General features: G+C 47.7%; 1 protein-coding gene across 1 annotated transcript; it reads right to left on the reverse strand.

The window, feature by feature from the left end:
* Positions 1 to 5,355: 5,355 nt before the first annotated feature.
* Positions 5,356 to 15,523, reverse strand: LOC8027081 (cyclic nucleotide-gated cation channel alpha-3). Its single transcript, XM_029982777.3, has 3 exons — positions 15,235 to 15,523; positions 13,576 to 13,881; positions 5,356 to 5,948 (listed from the first exon to the last, which is right to left on the reverse strand). Exons 1-3 carry the CDS (start codon positions 15,500 to 15,502, stop codon positions 5,356 to 5,358), a joined length of 1,167 nt encoding a protein of 388 aa, XP_029838637.1. The 5' UTR covers positions 15,503 to 15,523.
* Between the last annotated feature and the right edge of the window lie 280 nt (positions 15,524 to 15,803).

A 15,803-nucleotide genomic window follows, 5' to 3' on the forward strand; every position in this document is an offset into this window, starting at 1 on the left:
TTCGAGGCATTTTGAATGAACTGCTTGAATGAACTATTTTCGAACCATCCTTATTTGCGACCTGCTGATAATGGCACCAGCTCGAGAGCATGTCTACGTCGAGTTGTTGACTTGCCACTAGCAGGCGTGCACGACACACTCCCGATAGTCACCCCCTCAAGTTCATCGGCAGCAACGCTCACAACTTTTGAAAATTAGACGGTATGAGGAGTCGTTCAGTGTTCACCGCGACTTTCGTCCATAACAAATTGTTTAACGACTGTATCATTGTGAAGCTTGCGGAGGATGTTTACGCGATCCTTCCTGAGTATACAGCGCCCGGAAAGACGGATTTGACGCACGCGTAGAAGATGCAGCCCTCATTGCGTACAAAATTATGTTATTGTGGAGCGGCGTGCATGACCAAATGGTTGGTGAAGAAGTTTAGATATGTGTAGGCAAACTATGGGGAAAAACAGCGCTACGTCGAAGAGCGCAAGTATGATCTGAACAGTTTGGCGAAGGGCGACAGCTGGTGACAAATAAACCACATGGACACATTCATCCGACTGCGGTCACTCAGCCCAGGTCTTTCTAAGCCAAAGAAATGTGGAAGCTACCAAAACGACTATATTGGTGCCTGGAAGCTCACAAGGAATACTTTGAGGAGCTCATACAGGTTCATAATTCTCAAATTTTTCATTTGACCCGTAGGAATAGAAGTCCTGGTCAACCTTGAAAGAACTTTTTACTTTGAAAGGTGTCTCGTCAGCTACTATAGAGACTCTGCTGTACTATCAGAATCTCATTCCTCGTTGTATCACTAAACACTTCGTTAATGCTTTTTATGGTACCTCGAGGACGCCGAAAAGAAACGCACCAACCTGGTATTAACATTTTATTAGGAATGTCGTAACATGCAGCAGCAGTGACTTCAACCGCTGAAATCCTTCATCGTGACTTTTTTTGTTGTTGTTTTAGCGGCAAAGGTATTAAGAAAGGCCCTTCCTTGTTAGCAGGTTTTTACTGTTTGCAATTTATTCTGTTCCTAAAACAGCTTGCAGTTCCGCGTATATTGCGCTTCAAGCAGAGAGTGACGAACTGAAGAGAGCTTGGGCGTACACCTTAGAAGGCAGCCGACTATTAGTACGCGGCCTTCATAGGACCCTTCCTTTATACTGGGGCTGGTAGCTTGAGTCTTTCGGGTGCATAAGGCAAATGAGGCATGCTGCTCAATGCCTAGGACTAGTGAGTTATCCTTCTGTCATATGAATCAGAAACATGGTATGTTGCACAGCGTGTCCTCCTCCCCCCCCCCCCCCTTTTTCCAAACAAAAAGGGAAAAAAAAGAAAAAGGAAAGCTAGTTGTTTTGTTTTTTTTTTACCGCAGAAATAAACTAGGGATCGCCGAATGGTTAAGGCCGGTTCACACATGCAGTACTGAGTTAAATCTGAAAAAGAAACAGCGCTGCTGCACTGACTAGAACGCATCGGTGCAACAACACTGCATTAGTACTAAGTATTTGCATCTGCTAAGTATTCAGCTTTTGTATCAGCACTCTACACTCTAAAAAATCAATCCAGTCGTAAAAGAACTCTTAAGCAAGGGTCACACTGCTCATACATCATACAAGAGACAGTCTGCAAAAACAAGACACCGCAACATCCGTTGATCGAATTCCACGTGCCAAGATTCTCCTTGAGCTGAATGCCACGCGGCATTTCAATCACGGATCTCGCTTTGACTCGCGTGCGAATCTGTATGCAGATTGCCTTTTGAATGAATAATGACCCCTTTTACTATTCACAGGCATGGACCGTTGCTTGCGTCCTAAGCGACTTCCGGTCGCTCCATTTTTGCAGGACCATCGAGTTTGCTTAAGTCACCTGTGCTTGAAAGCATAGATGCTACACGGACACCAAAGTTCAAGATTTATCGAGGAGCTTCGGCTGTACAATTTAAGGACTTGGAGGAGACAAGTTGGTTTACAAGAATATTAGAAAAATGTTAACAGATCTCGCGCTTCTTGGTTCTTTTTGGGTTCACCTGGAGAATTCGTGGATAAATGTTTCATCGACGTTTCAAGCAGCGGTGTTAAGATGGGCTTTATGCCTTCTTTCTTGAACCGGAAGTTATCTGGGACGTCAAAGACTGGAGAACCGCCTAGTTGAGTTGGCAACGGAAAGGGTGTATAAGCAGTATAACCCCGGAATTAATGGTTCTTCGGCTTGTCCCTATTTTTCACTCTAAAGCGTTCTTTTTAAGCGCCCCTGAAAAGTCTTTTCGCAAAAAAACATATTGGGGTTCTTTTAAGTTCTTTTTTATGCGAAAGCGTTGCTCACCGCCCAGTTGCCTAACCAGAACGCCAGGGGGCGATAGTGCTTGAGGCGAAAATATTCTTCACGAGCTGAAAGAGTCCTTAGGGCGTCAAAGAACCTTTCAATAAGGAATTTTGTTTTTAGAGTGTATAGCTAATATTGCGCGAAATCGGAGCTACATCAGCGAGGTCAGCGCTAATTCTAGCGTTGATTTAGCGCTACGATCTTTGCGTGAACGGCCATTTATTATCCACCCAAATGTAGCCCTAGCGGTTTGAACTAGACGCCAAAGTTCCATAACTCACCGGTATTTCATTCAAACGTTATAAGTTATCTTGGAACGTTTTCAATGGAAAATAGCGCCCTTGGATACGTGATGTTGAGTGGCGCCCGCTACCGGGAACGGTACCGCATGCTCCCATTGAATGTTTCAGAAAATCTATTGTAACTTTTTCAACTGGTTCGAGCCAGTAGCGCTATATTAAGGTGTAGACTTAGCGTTTGACCGTGCGTAGTTTATTTTTACGGTAAAACGAAACCCGCAATTATTTTCTTTTCGAGAGAAGGGGGGGGGGGGGGGGGGGACACCTTGTGTATGTTGACGGATGCCCCACTGGCCTGCCTGTTACACGGACATGACAAATTCTCTTGACAAATATTTGACTGATCACTATCGGATGGTTGAGTAGAGCGAACTTGAGGCGAGAGCTAATGCGATCGTCATTCTGTAGTCATACTAGCATGCTCTAAGCAGTCGTCGGATTTTTTTTTCCCCGTGGGGTCGGTTTACTTTTCTTCTTTTCAGGGAGTGTCCTTGGTGCAGTGCGATCGTTACCTTGCTCAATGACGATAGCGTCGCATCTTTCCAAGCCAATATAAATATTTTCGAAGGCATGTTGTGTTGATTACATAAAGTACATTTTAGAAAAACCGAATTTTGATTTGCTACGTTTCTGAAATCAAGCAGTTTTGAATGTACGGTTAGTACTGAACTCAGGAAAAACGTAGCGTCCCTGATCGGTAAATCTGTGACATTAAATTTTACAACTCCGTCAAATTGTTCGTGTTTGTGCGTCTGTATGAACTTTCATACAGGCGTTATGACTGTAATTATGTCGTGATACAAAATAAAGAGAAAGCGGTTAACAGTTCGTATCCTACCAAACAGGATACCTTTTTTGTTTTTAGAAACGGGTACCAACATGCGTCCTTCACCTTGAGCATTTACTAACTCCTCTCACAGAAGTTTTCGCATTATATTCAAGGAGGGTAATGGGATGCATTCGCTTATTGTTTACATATTTGTTATATTACAAGAGTGAATAGAGACCAAAAAATAACAGCCTGTAATGTCAACTCGTATAAAGTGGGACAAAGCTGCGCATGTACGATTAAAGATGAAACTGGTTCTAATCCTGGGATGATGATTGGTCCGTGGCTCTCGAGAATGCTCCCAGTAATGCTAATAAAAACATGTGAAAATACCGCAAACTGGGCGCTGGACCTCTCGGCGCTGCATAAACCGCGAATCGCGAGCATAAGCGCAAAACATGGCACCAGTAGCTGCTGCGAATTCCGTCCAGCGTTTGGGAAAGTAGCGCCAAGGCTTCCTCTTGCAATGACCTCCGTATTTACTGTGTTCCTCGTTGAGTTCTGCATATCATCGCACGTTCCTAGATAACGTTTGCTTCGATCAGAGACTCACGAGGAAGGGAAAATACAATGCCGCTCAGCTAATACCAATAAAGCATTTTTTTAGCACTTCTAAAACAACCCAACAAAGCAACTCGAAAACCGCCTTTCAAAGATACTTCATCAATATCTATAAATAGGTCCACCAGAGAACGTTTAATCTCGAAGGTGTCTCCTCATCGCATATATCCTGATAAGTTAGGTTTAGGACATTTCAAAGATGATACTATATGTAGAGAACGATTAAAAAGTTTAATTAAACAACCCTGTATTCGCTTTCTTTCTGTTTTTTGTTTGTTTCATCAGCTTTGCAAGTTACACCACTTACTTGAACAAGGCCAAAGGCATCGTCGTCGTACAACTCTGTTGAAGACGATCAGAATCTCTCGTGTTTCAAACCTAGACCTAAGCTTATTTCTTCTGGCACAATCACAAACTTGAGGGGGTATTCTCCGCTATGTGCTGTAAAGTCACATCGTTAAATGAGCCACTCATTAAGCCCATTAACACTCGCAAAGAAACAGATAAGAGTATGTTATTACCGCCCCTGCAAGGCCGCAATGCTCTGGGAGACAACCGACTTGAATTGAAGATCTGCGGCGCCACCGAATTTGTTTCCTCTGGCTCCTTTGCAGTTTTGACGATGTGTGCCGACATGTCTGTGTATCAGTGATGTCAGAGAAGGTGGAGCATCTGTCGCTTGTATCGCGGCCAGAGAGGCCGCGCACCTTGGGCAAGAGACACTGGGGAAGATTCGGACATCACACGCACGAATGTTCCTCGGGGACGACGCGCAACTTTCACATTGCGGTGCCTCGCTCTTCGACGCCGAATACTGCTTCCATTGTGAGCAATGTCCGAGGCTGGGGGTTTATTTACACACGCTGCACGTACTGCTTCCGTCATCTTGCAGCTGGAAGCTTGCGCGGTACAGGGGACGTTGCGAATGCCACGTAGTCACTGCGGCCACGTTGTTCCCTTTCCCCTGGCGAACGTTCAATTGGGCCTATTGCTGCATCTTGCGAAGAAGCGCTGTAAATGGCATCCATCAAAAATACGGAAAAAATCGGAACGAGTGGTAGAACTGAATCAACTAAAACAAACCCTATATGCTGAGAGCCGGTAGAAGACAAACGAGAGCTCTTGATGTTGGTTCTACCGACGCGTCATGACGTCCCCTCGTGCATCTGCGGATGAGAAACTGGCAGGGCCGTTTCAACGGGTGAACCATAAGCCATTTGAACGAGTCCTCCTGTTCCAGGATGACATCTTGGTGCCCCTGCGGTCACAGTTGCAGGGCATTGAGAGGCCAGTTGGGGTCGCCTTCCTGAAGACTCCCGCCAGAGCAGTGAAGGGGACCGCGCGTCAGATGATGGACTCTCTGTTACGCTCGTGCTCGTCCGACGAGCACCCGCTGCTCCCCGGACTCACCGCACCGCAGATCTGGAGCTCGATCTCGGCGAGTCTGTTCTCGACCTCCCACTGCTGCTGGCTCAGCTTGACGCTCATGGTGGCGTTCTCGGCTTCCAGGGTAACCAGGCGCTCCCGGAGTCTCTTGATCTCGGCAAGCAGGGCCTCTTGGGACGCGTCTCGCGCGGGGCTGCCCTGTGCTGCGCCCGCGAGGCTCGGCACAAGTAGGTGGGTGGTGGACGCCGACGACGTGCCCAGCGGACTGGCGTTCGCCGAGTACTCCGAGGGGGCCCCGTTGCGGTACGGGCACGGAGACGCCGGGGTGACGACGGCCGCGTAGCGCCGGGGCTCGTTCCAGGCCGCGCTGCTGCTGGTGGTAGCCATCCTGGGTTCCTGGCTGCTCGTGCTGCTGCCGCTGCCCGTGCCCTGAGCGAGGGCGGCCACCGACGACGACGCCTCCTTGCTGGGCGCCACCGCCATCTCCTCGAGCGGCAGCTTTCCGCGGGACTCGACCAGGCCGGGGGTGCTCCGGCTCCGGCCCAGGGCAACTGCGGGGCGACACCGAACGGGGGACCGACCCAAGGGATCCCCGCCACGAGTACAGGTCAGGCGAGCCGTACACGATGTCGTCCAGGCGCTAGGCCAACTGACAACTTAAGAAGCGCAGGGCGTAACGTACTGTGTTCGCGCATGTTGTTCTTAGGCATTCTTAGGCATTCTTTGGTGTTCTTAGTAGCCGAAATCTCTTTGCCTGCGAAGGGACTCACCACGCCCAGCGGTTATTAAGCTGTCGGTGACAATAGATGCCAAAGCCCTAGAGAATATGTTAGTGAAAACACGAATCCCAACCAAACGCTGACACAGCGCTCCTGTCCTCTGTGTGCCCAGCCGCCAGCGTCATACTTCTTTAGGGGACGCCGGAATATCACCACTTTGGCTTTGCTATCTATGAGGTATTGGCGCGGGAAGTCATGTCGGAGAGCCTTAACGCTCTCTGAAGTGAACCCTTCGGCCCACGTTTGATGCAGTCACGACACTAAAGTTTCCCATAGGTGTTTGAGATCAAAAGGCGCTTGAGAACTGCGCGTTATTGGATCTTTGCGCTCACCTGATAAGCTTTTTCTTTTTGACGGTTAAGTTAAGAAATAAAGTTTAAAAAAACTTTGCGAAACCTGTACCACAGCGGTTCAAAAAAGAACTATCTTCCAAGTGACAGGGCTTAACCCGACCTTTCACTAAAACACTTAGTCAGTGCAGACATTTCGTTAAGTCTCTTAGTGAATCGTTGGCTGCGATATTGTGAACTTCCGTATTGTGGAAAATGAAAATATTGCGCATTTTAATGTGTTTTTTCTGTTCCTGTAAAGAAACAGAGGCTTGCCCATTGCGACGTTTCAGTTGCTTTCTTTTTCTATTTTGCCGCCTCTCTCAAAATGGCAAAAGAAAATTGAGTTTGACGAAGGTTTTGACTTTGAAGCTTTAGGAAACTCCTTATCCCGTTTTTCTTATTTGGTTCGATCACCGTTGTGTCGTGTTCGTTGCATACCGCATGCTCATACATATACTGCATTAAGACTGAGGTCATTTTGTCAATGTTTAGTATAAAAGGAGCCATTGACTGCTCTCAATAAAGTCAGGGCAGATCATGAGCCGTTCTCTGAAATTTGTCCAGTTGCGCTCGTGCACGTTTCTTCAAAAGAAGAGGCGTGCAACGTCGACTGTACATTTAATGAAAATTAAAAAAAAAAAAAAAAACATTTATACATCCCGCGGGCTGCTCACACGGGAATTTTTACTCCTTAATAATAATACAGATGCATCAAAGACTGGGAACGTAAACACACCATGGCAGTTAGGGAAAACTAGTCATCCATAGCGATAGTTGACCTTGCTCACCGGACCTAAAGAAGCACAAAATTTATCTGAAGACTCAAAGACAAGAAAATGGAGAGATATATGTCACTCATCGCAATAACGCGCATAAGTACCAGTTGAATAACCGAACCAGCACATATATTATAAAGAGTTTGCATTTCTGCGGATGTAATCGCACAGGGTGTTCAAATTTTCTTTTTTTTTGTGTTTGTGTGCGTGTGTTTTTTAGTTGAAAGTAGTTCTTTGTGTTGTCGATCTCTTTTATACAAGTTTTATTTTTGACGATTCATTCTATGCACCTCGGTATCTGTCTTCAACTTCTCAATTCCTGAAAGCGAACTAAGGTAGTCCATAAATTATTGCATTTTTAGGCCCTCGATAGGATACAGAAGGGGTACAAATGTCCAAATGTCTAAATATCGCAATACGACGACACTCAGAGAGTAAGATCTTACGAACAAAAGTATGAATTCAGGAAATAATATTGCGACATCCAGTACATAACTTTGCTTTCCAAGATCAATTGTAAAACTAATTACCTAAGAACAAATATTTTTTTGGGATGAAAAATACAGGTTTAGTTGCAAATGAACATCCCAAGAAATGATATCAAACATTTATGTTCCATGCAACATATATATCATTACACCACACGTCCTGCAGGCCTTTTAGTACGTTTGTGCTCTCACGTACTGTTCTGCCTGAGCAGTACTACATGATCTTAATGGGTTTAGAGATAAAATTTGATAAAAAGTGAGCAGGAAATTGGGTGGAAAGGCGTATTTTACGCTCATTATAATTCATAGGTGGAAGTACAACAAACTTTGCGTTGGAGCAAATTTCTTTTAACTACCTCATTAAGCAAAGGCCTCGTGTACTGGTGTCATGAATGGATGGATAGATAAGTGGTATTGGATACACCCTTTCTTACGGGCGTTAACTTGCGCTGGCGCGATCTACCTCAAGCTATCACCCTAAGGTTCATTCTCATAAGGCCAGCTGAGAATTTCCAGGCTTAAAAGATTGAAGTAAGATGGTTGGTCAAAATACGCGAAGGTGATGTTGCGCTTTTCAACCATGGATTGCTTGCGTTCGCCCAGTCAACCAATTTGTCTAGGTAGCAAACCAATACTTAAGCGCTGATTAATGTACTAGATTTTCATAAATGAACTCACTTTACCTGCCACCAATAATTGCAGTTTCCCATCGCGCTAACTGAACAGCTTCATCAATGAAACAAGAAATACTGTGTAGAATGAAGGGTGAGGAATTAATTTTATATCATGTGTTTTTGCCGAGGGCAGGGCAAGGTTCACCGGGTTTTTCTACACTACTGTGCCTCGTGCAGCATGCGCAGGACTGGGGCTGTGAAGAGGAAAAATCGGTTAGATCAATCAAGCATTTATAATAGGCCTATTTCACAACCACACGTATTAACATAATTCGTGGGTCAAACGCTCATAGATATTACAGCCTTCTGGGAAGCTGGTGGTCCCCGGAAGCGTCGAAGCATTTAGGTTTTCTTCTAGAACTTTTAGTGAAATGGGTTTCTATACTAATATCAGTATTACGCTTTCAGTTCAGTTTTGTAGGCTTTCCATGGTTTTAGAATTTTCTTATAATTCTGGACGGGCATATTGCACGCTTCATTCGTGCGCGTTTATTTTAGTGAATAAAGAAATTTGTCTTATTTCAAGACGCGCGGCTTTAAAGGAGATTTGAGAATATCAGGTCAAATGGGGAAGGCTATGCAAAACTTCCTGAAGCAAATCAATTTATTTTATCGCTTGTCAACCGAGATTGCACGTAAGTTCGAACGTTTCTCATCGGAAAGCGAGCTATATCTGCGGCCTTCGAGGAAAATCTAATTGAAAACTAAATGTTCGCAAAAAAAAAAAAAGCATACGCGTCCTCTATCTTTGGTGCGGAAGGTAAGCCTAAATTCTTGTCACGAATACAAAAAAAAAAAAAAACGACAATAATGGCGACTCAGAAATGAAACATCTAGCGAGTAAGCGACATTCTAGAGGGTTATACTTTGTCTCATCCTACGATGGACTAAAGGCCAAAGCCACGGGCCGCCAGGTCCAAACACGTTCCACGTCAATCTATAACATGACTAACATTGATTAGGGGTAGACGAATAATGCTCTGAATCAAAGAGCGCTGCATCATTTCTATAGCTTCGACAATGTAAAGAGCCTGTATATCGTGGCTTTCTCCGCAAAATAAAACTGATGAGTCACTCAGTGCTCATCTCACTGATACGTGCATCGAAGCGAAATACAGCGCGATTAAGAGACTCTTGATTGGATCGGGCGGTTCGTAGCTTCTGCCTTTAGTCCATCGTAGGGTGAGACGAAGTATAGTTGAAATAAAATTTGTGGATAATTTTCCTTTTAGCGATGCCGTTGATTATGCTCCGTTTTAAATTTAGCCCGACAGCAGCCGACACTACGATTCAAAAAGGCCAACCAAGTAGCGCGAAAAACGTGTCGTTACGTCGTTCGTCGTTTTTGTACGTTTTCAATCACCGGCTAAATCAATCACGCGCAATGACTGCGCCACGATCTTGCTTTTTTTTTTAAATTTGTGATTGGTATGCGGAGCGAAAGTTCGTCTGCTTCTTTTGCAGGGGTTCTGGTCACCTCAGAATGCCAAGCACTGATTGGTTTAGACCTCAAGGCAGCTTGCTTTTAGGTCCACCTACTGTCCTTCGATCAGAGCCAATTGGAGCTCGTCCTCTCTCTGACGTCACCACAACTCCTGCAAAAGAGGCAGACGACTTGCTCTCCGCATAGCCAGCGGTTGCAGACGCACAAAAGCAACGGGCACCGTGATTACACACTTTTGACGCGGCTTAATTATAATCAGCTTTACAGAATCGGAGTGCCGGGTTCGCCCAGGCTTAGAAGAAACGGACTCTGGAAAACTACTGCAGGAGCGGGCTTCGACATCCCCGGACGCGACAGACGCGTAGAAATCAAAGGGCTGAGCGATTGAGACGAGAGCGCAGATCGATGCAGCGTCAGACACTGCAGCCACAAGCGGCAACTGCTGGCCCGTTCGCACGATCTTGGCAAAGCTGCAAAGACGTCTGTAGTCTCCGGCACAACAACAAGCACGTCCGCGCCGTCTCTTAAGAGCGCCGATAAGAAGAGAATTCTCGACCGTAGCACCGCCGAACGGGGAAGTTACGCTCAAAAACACTCCTCCGCAAAAAAAATAAAAAAAAATAAATAAAAAAACGAGGGCGCCTCAGGTTGTGAACCCTCGGGACGAGGCGATCGTCTGCAAAGGTATTCTTCGAGATTATTTGTTATCCGTTGAAATACGGCTTTACTGTGGAATCTCGCGAATATAAAATATGAGGCCAGGACGAATGCAGGACTTCAAGAATGAACGTTGCTCTTTCCGCAATACTTCTGTCCGTTGCTCTGAGATGCGGCGCATTTACCGAAACACGTCGGTAGCCGTAACTTCGGGTCGAACGTAGAGTACGATTGAAAAATGGTCAGGCAACTGTTGCCACAGTCCTGATTGTCTCTGCGATTTGATCCTCTACGTCAACAAGACCTACACGAAACGTCAGTAGCAATGTTTCTTAGATATAAAAAGAGTCAAGATTGCTTCTTCTTTCTTCCAGTTTCACCGTGTTCTTGCAGGGTTAGAGTATGAAGTATAATAATGTGCAAGATAAAAGCAGTGACCATGCAATCCTTTGAGCAAGTCCTTAATATGCAAGGCCCGTCGTTAACGTCAGACGAGTTTTAAGCGAAACATTTGTTTTTGTGCTACCGAAACATGTCGAAGCACATTGGAACATAAGAATTCGTTTCTTCGTAAAACTGCTTTTGTTTTTGTTTTTTTCTGGGCCTAGAATGTTTTGCAAAGTTGGGAGGTTGATTACATGAAAACTTGGTCATAGAAATGCCGTCCCACAGACGAGCCGCCTGCTGCCGAGAACCACGCAGTGCTCACGCGCATCCTATCTTATCTTCTGGTTTGCTCGCTTGCTCGTTTGAACGGGGCGCGCTCCTGTCTGTTTGGAACGGCGATAGACACCGCTCCGGCAGCCGTAAAGTCCACAATCTGCGCTCATCGCGCTAGACAGCTGCCGAGGAGCTGAGCTTACATGCTCTGCGACACGGGCAGTTCACGCGACCCTTACGCGCGACCCGGCAAACCGTTCAAAAACAATGGCACGCCATTCCGCATATGCGTCATAGATAATATTACTCGATGCATGCGCCTCAGAGACCGCGGCGCAGCGGGCTGCACATTTGCCTCTACCTGACTCAGAAGCGCTTTAATTCGCATCTTGCGTACTCGACATCGTCACACGGAGGAGCCCGTGGACGTTTCGTCAGCTGCGACCGTAGTTCTACAGAATGTTATGCAACATAGTAAACCTATGCACCTACCAATTTTTTTCGTAGGTAAAACTGAGGAATCTGTGGCGAGCCACTTTAAAAGTTTCGGTGAAAGTTTCGACACCAGATCTTACCAAAAAAAAAAAAAAAAAAAAGCTGCCACTAAATTTTAGCAACCGACGCAGCCAAAAGGCTAAGAAGTGAGGTAGAGTAAACTGTAATAAAACGATCGTTATTGTAAAGGAACAAGCTGTGGGAGCCGCTCGTTCTTCTCCCCGAACAGGCAGTAGACCGAGGACCTGACAGCAGAAGTCGTCTGACTTCTAGCCGAAGCGTACCGTACTAGTTAGAAAGAGGTCGCTGTCTTGCCAATCCACTTTTCTACTCCTCCGTTCCTGTCCCCGTCTTTTTTGGGAAACCGCGAAAGCTCGCATTGGAAATCGGCGCTCTCCTCGTTCGAGGAGGCGGCCTTCGGCGGAGACTTCTCAATGGAACACCAACGACGACGGGTCGCGGCGTGAGGTCGTCCTACGACGATGAGGCGCTTTCAATTACTCTTGCTTTCTTCGTAGTGGCCTCTCTGCGTCAACGGCTCGCTCGACAACAATGTATTTCTGGAAACCCCTGATTTTAATAAACGCTGCTGGATATCGGGATTATCCTGTTACCATGGCGTTGACAAACCCGGGGCCGCGATCACGCTGTTGCCGGTAGCCAACGGCCACCCGATGGGACGGCGGACGGCGGGTTTCCTTGGACATCGGGCCCCCTTTGAGCACCTGCCCAGATACCGAAGGGTACCCTGTCCGTCAAACTTATCTGTAACACGAAAACAGCATCTTATCTAATGGCAGCGCTATCCTTGTGGCGGCCGAAGAACTAATCCATGACGTAGCGCTCGATGGAACAGCCCGAGCACAGAAATCCGCTCGATAAACTGTGGATACCGCAACAATTTTGCCCCAGCAGGCTGTACATATCACCGCTCATTTTGCACTGAGATGCATACGTACATCTCCAAACAACAGATACCTATGCATTATGGATGATTCAGTGAGAAAGCATTCGATGGCAGGCACGTAGCCAGAAGGGGAGGGGGGCCCATGGGGCCCTCCCCCCCCCCCCCCCCCGCCCCCGAAATTTTTCATTTTGCTGGGACCTCCTCTCCCTCTCTCCCTCATACGGCATTTTGCCATGTGCGGGAACCCCCACCCCATTCCCCCGAAACAAAATTGTGGCTACGTGCCTTATTCGATGTTTGTACCGAATGAGGCGAAATGCGTAGATTTTCCAACACGCAAACTTGCTGTGTTTTTCCCCGGCAAGCAGTGATTTCGGCTTCGAGCGAGCGGCCACCCTTGTTTCACTAAGCGCTACGTCATCAAGCAGTTCTTCGGCTGCCGCCAGGATAGCTTTCCTATGAGGTAAGACACTGTTCGCGTGTCCGGGATAAGTTTGTGAAGCACTTTACGTAATCGCCACAAACTCCATGAATGTCATAGAAGTTGTTTTGAGCGTTTTAAATAGGCCGTCTTTTTTAAGATGCCCTGGTTCGTTCGAAGGCCGTGCTGTTGCACCAGCCGTACAATCAATTGAAGAAGGAATGGAGGAGTGCCGTGGAAGAGCAGCGCGTGGAGCCGGGGTTCTGGAGAGAAGAAGGCTGGTGTAGGGGGGTCCATTCCAAGGGTCTTGTGCGTGGCCAGAGGAAGAGAAGGGGAGGATGCAGGCGTGCCGGGGGCAAGGCAAAGAGCGGGCAAGCACGAACCTCTGTCGAGCACGACAAGGTTGTCGGCGAGTCCTGCCACGGAAGCGTACGAGGCCTGCCCCAGAGGATGTCGCGCGCGCAGAAGGCGTGACCGGACGGGCCCGGGCGCCTCTGCCCCCGCGCAAGGCGTCAGCTGGAGCGCCGACGTGGCGAGGAACCTACTTTTCCGGAGCGGGTCGCGCTTGTACTTCTCGAGCCGCTTGACGGCGATGGCCTCGAGGCGGACCCTGGCTGCCGGGTAGTCCTTGAGCACGTCCCACATGTCCTGCTTGTAGAGGCAGAAGAGGTCCGAGTAGCCGACCGAGCGCACGGATGCCGTGCGCCTGTTGCCCGCCGTGCCCATGTTCAGTATGGAGATCTCGCCGAAGTAGGAGCCCGCACGCAGTGTGGCCAGCACCGTCTTGCCGTTGTCCGTCACCACCTGGAGCCGGCCGCGGTTTACGATGTACATCTCCTTGCCCACCTCGCCTGCGGAGGAACGGTCAAATTCAGGGGGTTTTCGAGCCAAACCACTCAATGGACATCTGGCACTGCCAAACGAAACAGTAAGCATCCATTTCGACAACCTGGGGATCTTTTGACGAGCAACCCAAATCTAGTTTACCTGGCGCCTTCTTTGCAATGCACCTATGTTTGATTGCAGACACCGCGGCCGGTATTCGAACCGGGGGAACTGCTAAGGCGCGGTCACGCTGCAAATACACCATGCACAAGACAGTGTGCACACAACGCTGAGTTGCGTTTCTTCCTTGTATGGCGGTCCTGTGACATTGGTCATACAAAACCTGTCCGCAGAGATATTCGAGTCATACATTAAATGGCGCAAACATGGTTCGAACATATTTGAGGCATGTCGGCAAATAACTCCGTGCATCCTGTCTGCAAGTAGCACCCGGTAATTTGTATGATGCATGCGCAGCGTGAATGCTGCTTTAAGGCGGTGTCACACTGCTCATACATTATACTAAAGACAGTCTGCGTACATATTCGGACGAGGGTCATTCAAGATTCATGCTTCGAATGCCGCGTGGCAATGAGTTCAAGGAGAAAACGTGGCACGTGGCATTCGATCCACGGATATTGCGGTGACTCGTGATTGCAGACTGTATTTTGTATGAACTACGAGCAGTGTGATCCCGGCTTTGCGATCAGAAGGGCCATGTGTACTCCTCTTCACCTTATCATGAGCAGCAGCGGACGCTTCAAGCTATCCGCGCCAAATCAACCTTGCGTCTACTGCGGTACATGCTGATGTGAAACCAAGAAATGGGGCTTCTAACCGATACAGAAAGTGTTATCAAAGCTGGTAGGAACAACCTTAAAAATCGTCAAACAACCTTAAAAATCGTCAAACTCCTGGTAGATTTAAGGCCTGTTCACACATGCGGCGGAGCGCTAGAAGCATAGCGCTGACCTCCCGCTAAGGACGTGCTGACGGGAGCGTTCACCAGCTTTGTATCGCGCCGTCAAAACTGTCGCTCATGGCGGACGATAAGTAACTGACGACGCGTGAGCAGCGCTACATCAGCGATTCACTGCAGGTGTGAAATGGCCTTTTGGGTGGCATCCGACGATTCTTTAAGAGACGTAACCTCAAAAACGTACGGTAGGTTTTTTTGCCTTTTTTTCTAGAAAAACGTCCAGTGACACTATTACGAAGTATCCAGGGCATCGGCGATCACTGCAGCGTCCGCTACGCCATTTTCCATAGCATGGATTACCGGAAAGGCTGCAGCCAATTGATTGTAGCTTTGAAATGTGCCTTGGGTGCTCAAAAACTCTTGCTACAGCAGATGAAACAACGTCGTGAGCCCAACCTACCCTTCCTGCAGATGTAGTCACCGGGACTGAAGAGCACGGGCCGTAGCCTAAGCACCAGCTCGCACAGGAAGCCGGCCTCGGTGTTCTGGAAGATCTCGACCCTCTTGAGCGTGTCCAGGTGCACGTGGATGGCGATCTCGGCCTTGAGCTTGTCCGGCAGGCAGCCTACCGAACGCTCCTCGTCCGAAGACTTCTGCGTCAGCCAGAGGTAGTCGAACCACCGAATCACCTTGTTCTGCAGGTGGTCCGGCACGTGGCGCATCCGCATGTACGTCTTCACCGCGTCCAACTTGGCTGCATGAGAAATGACGGAGGCAAGTTATCATCAACATAGAGCGCGGCAAATAATGTAGGCTCGTCATTGTCCATGATAGTACTGTAGTTAAGGGCACATTATCGTCTACATAGAGAACGGTAAAGATAAAGGCACGTAATCGTCTAGGGTAAAGGCTAGAGGCACGTTATTGTGAACGGTAAAAGTTGAAAACACATCATCGTCTGCACAGAGTACGGTAAAGCTGGAGGCACGTAATCGTCAAGGGTATTAAATGGAGCACATCATCATCAAT

The sequence above is a fragment of the Ixodes scapularis genome, unplaced genomic scaffold, assembly GCF_016920785.2.
Source record: "Ixodes scapularis isolate PalLabHiFi unplaced genomic scaffold, ASM1692078v2 PGA_scaffold5__190_contigs__length_132052651, whole genome shotgun sequence".
In the NCBI taxonomy this organism is placed as follows: domain Eukaryota; kingdom Metazoa; phylum Arthropoda; class Arachnida; order Ixodida; family Ixodidae; genus Ixodes; species Ixodes scapularis.

Coding starts and splice junctions, on each gene's coding strand:
- LOC8027081 (XM_029982777.3), bottom strand. CDS start 15,502: ATGCGGATGCGCCACGTGCCGGACCACCTGCAGAACAAGGTGATTCGG. Junction 13,882..15,234: donor TGACTACATCTGCAGGAAGG/GTAGGTTGGGCT, acceptor GTTCCTCCGCAG/GCGAGGTGGGCAAGGAGATG. Junction 5,949..13,575: donor GCGCGACCCGCTCCGGAAAA/GTAGGTTCCTCG, acceptor GTCGCCCCGCAG/TTGCCCTGGGCCGGAGCCGG.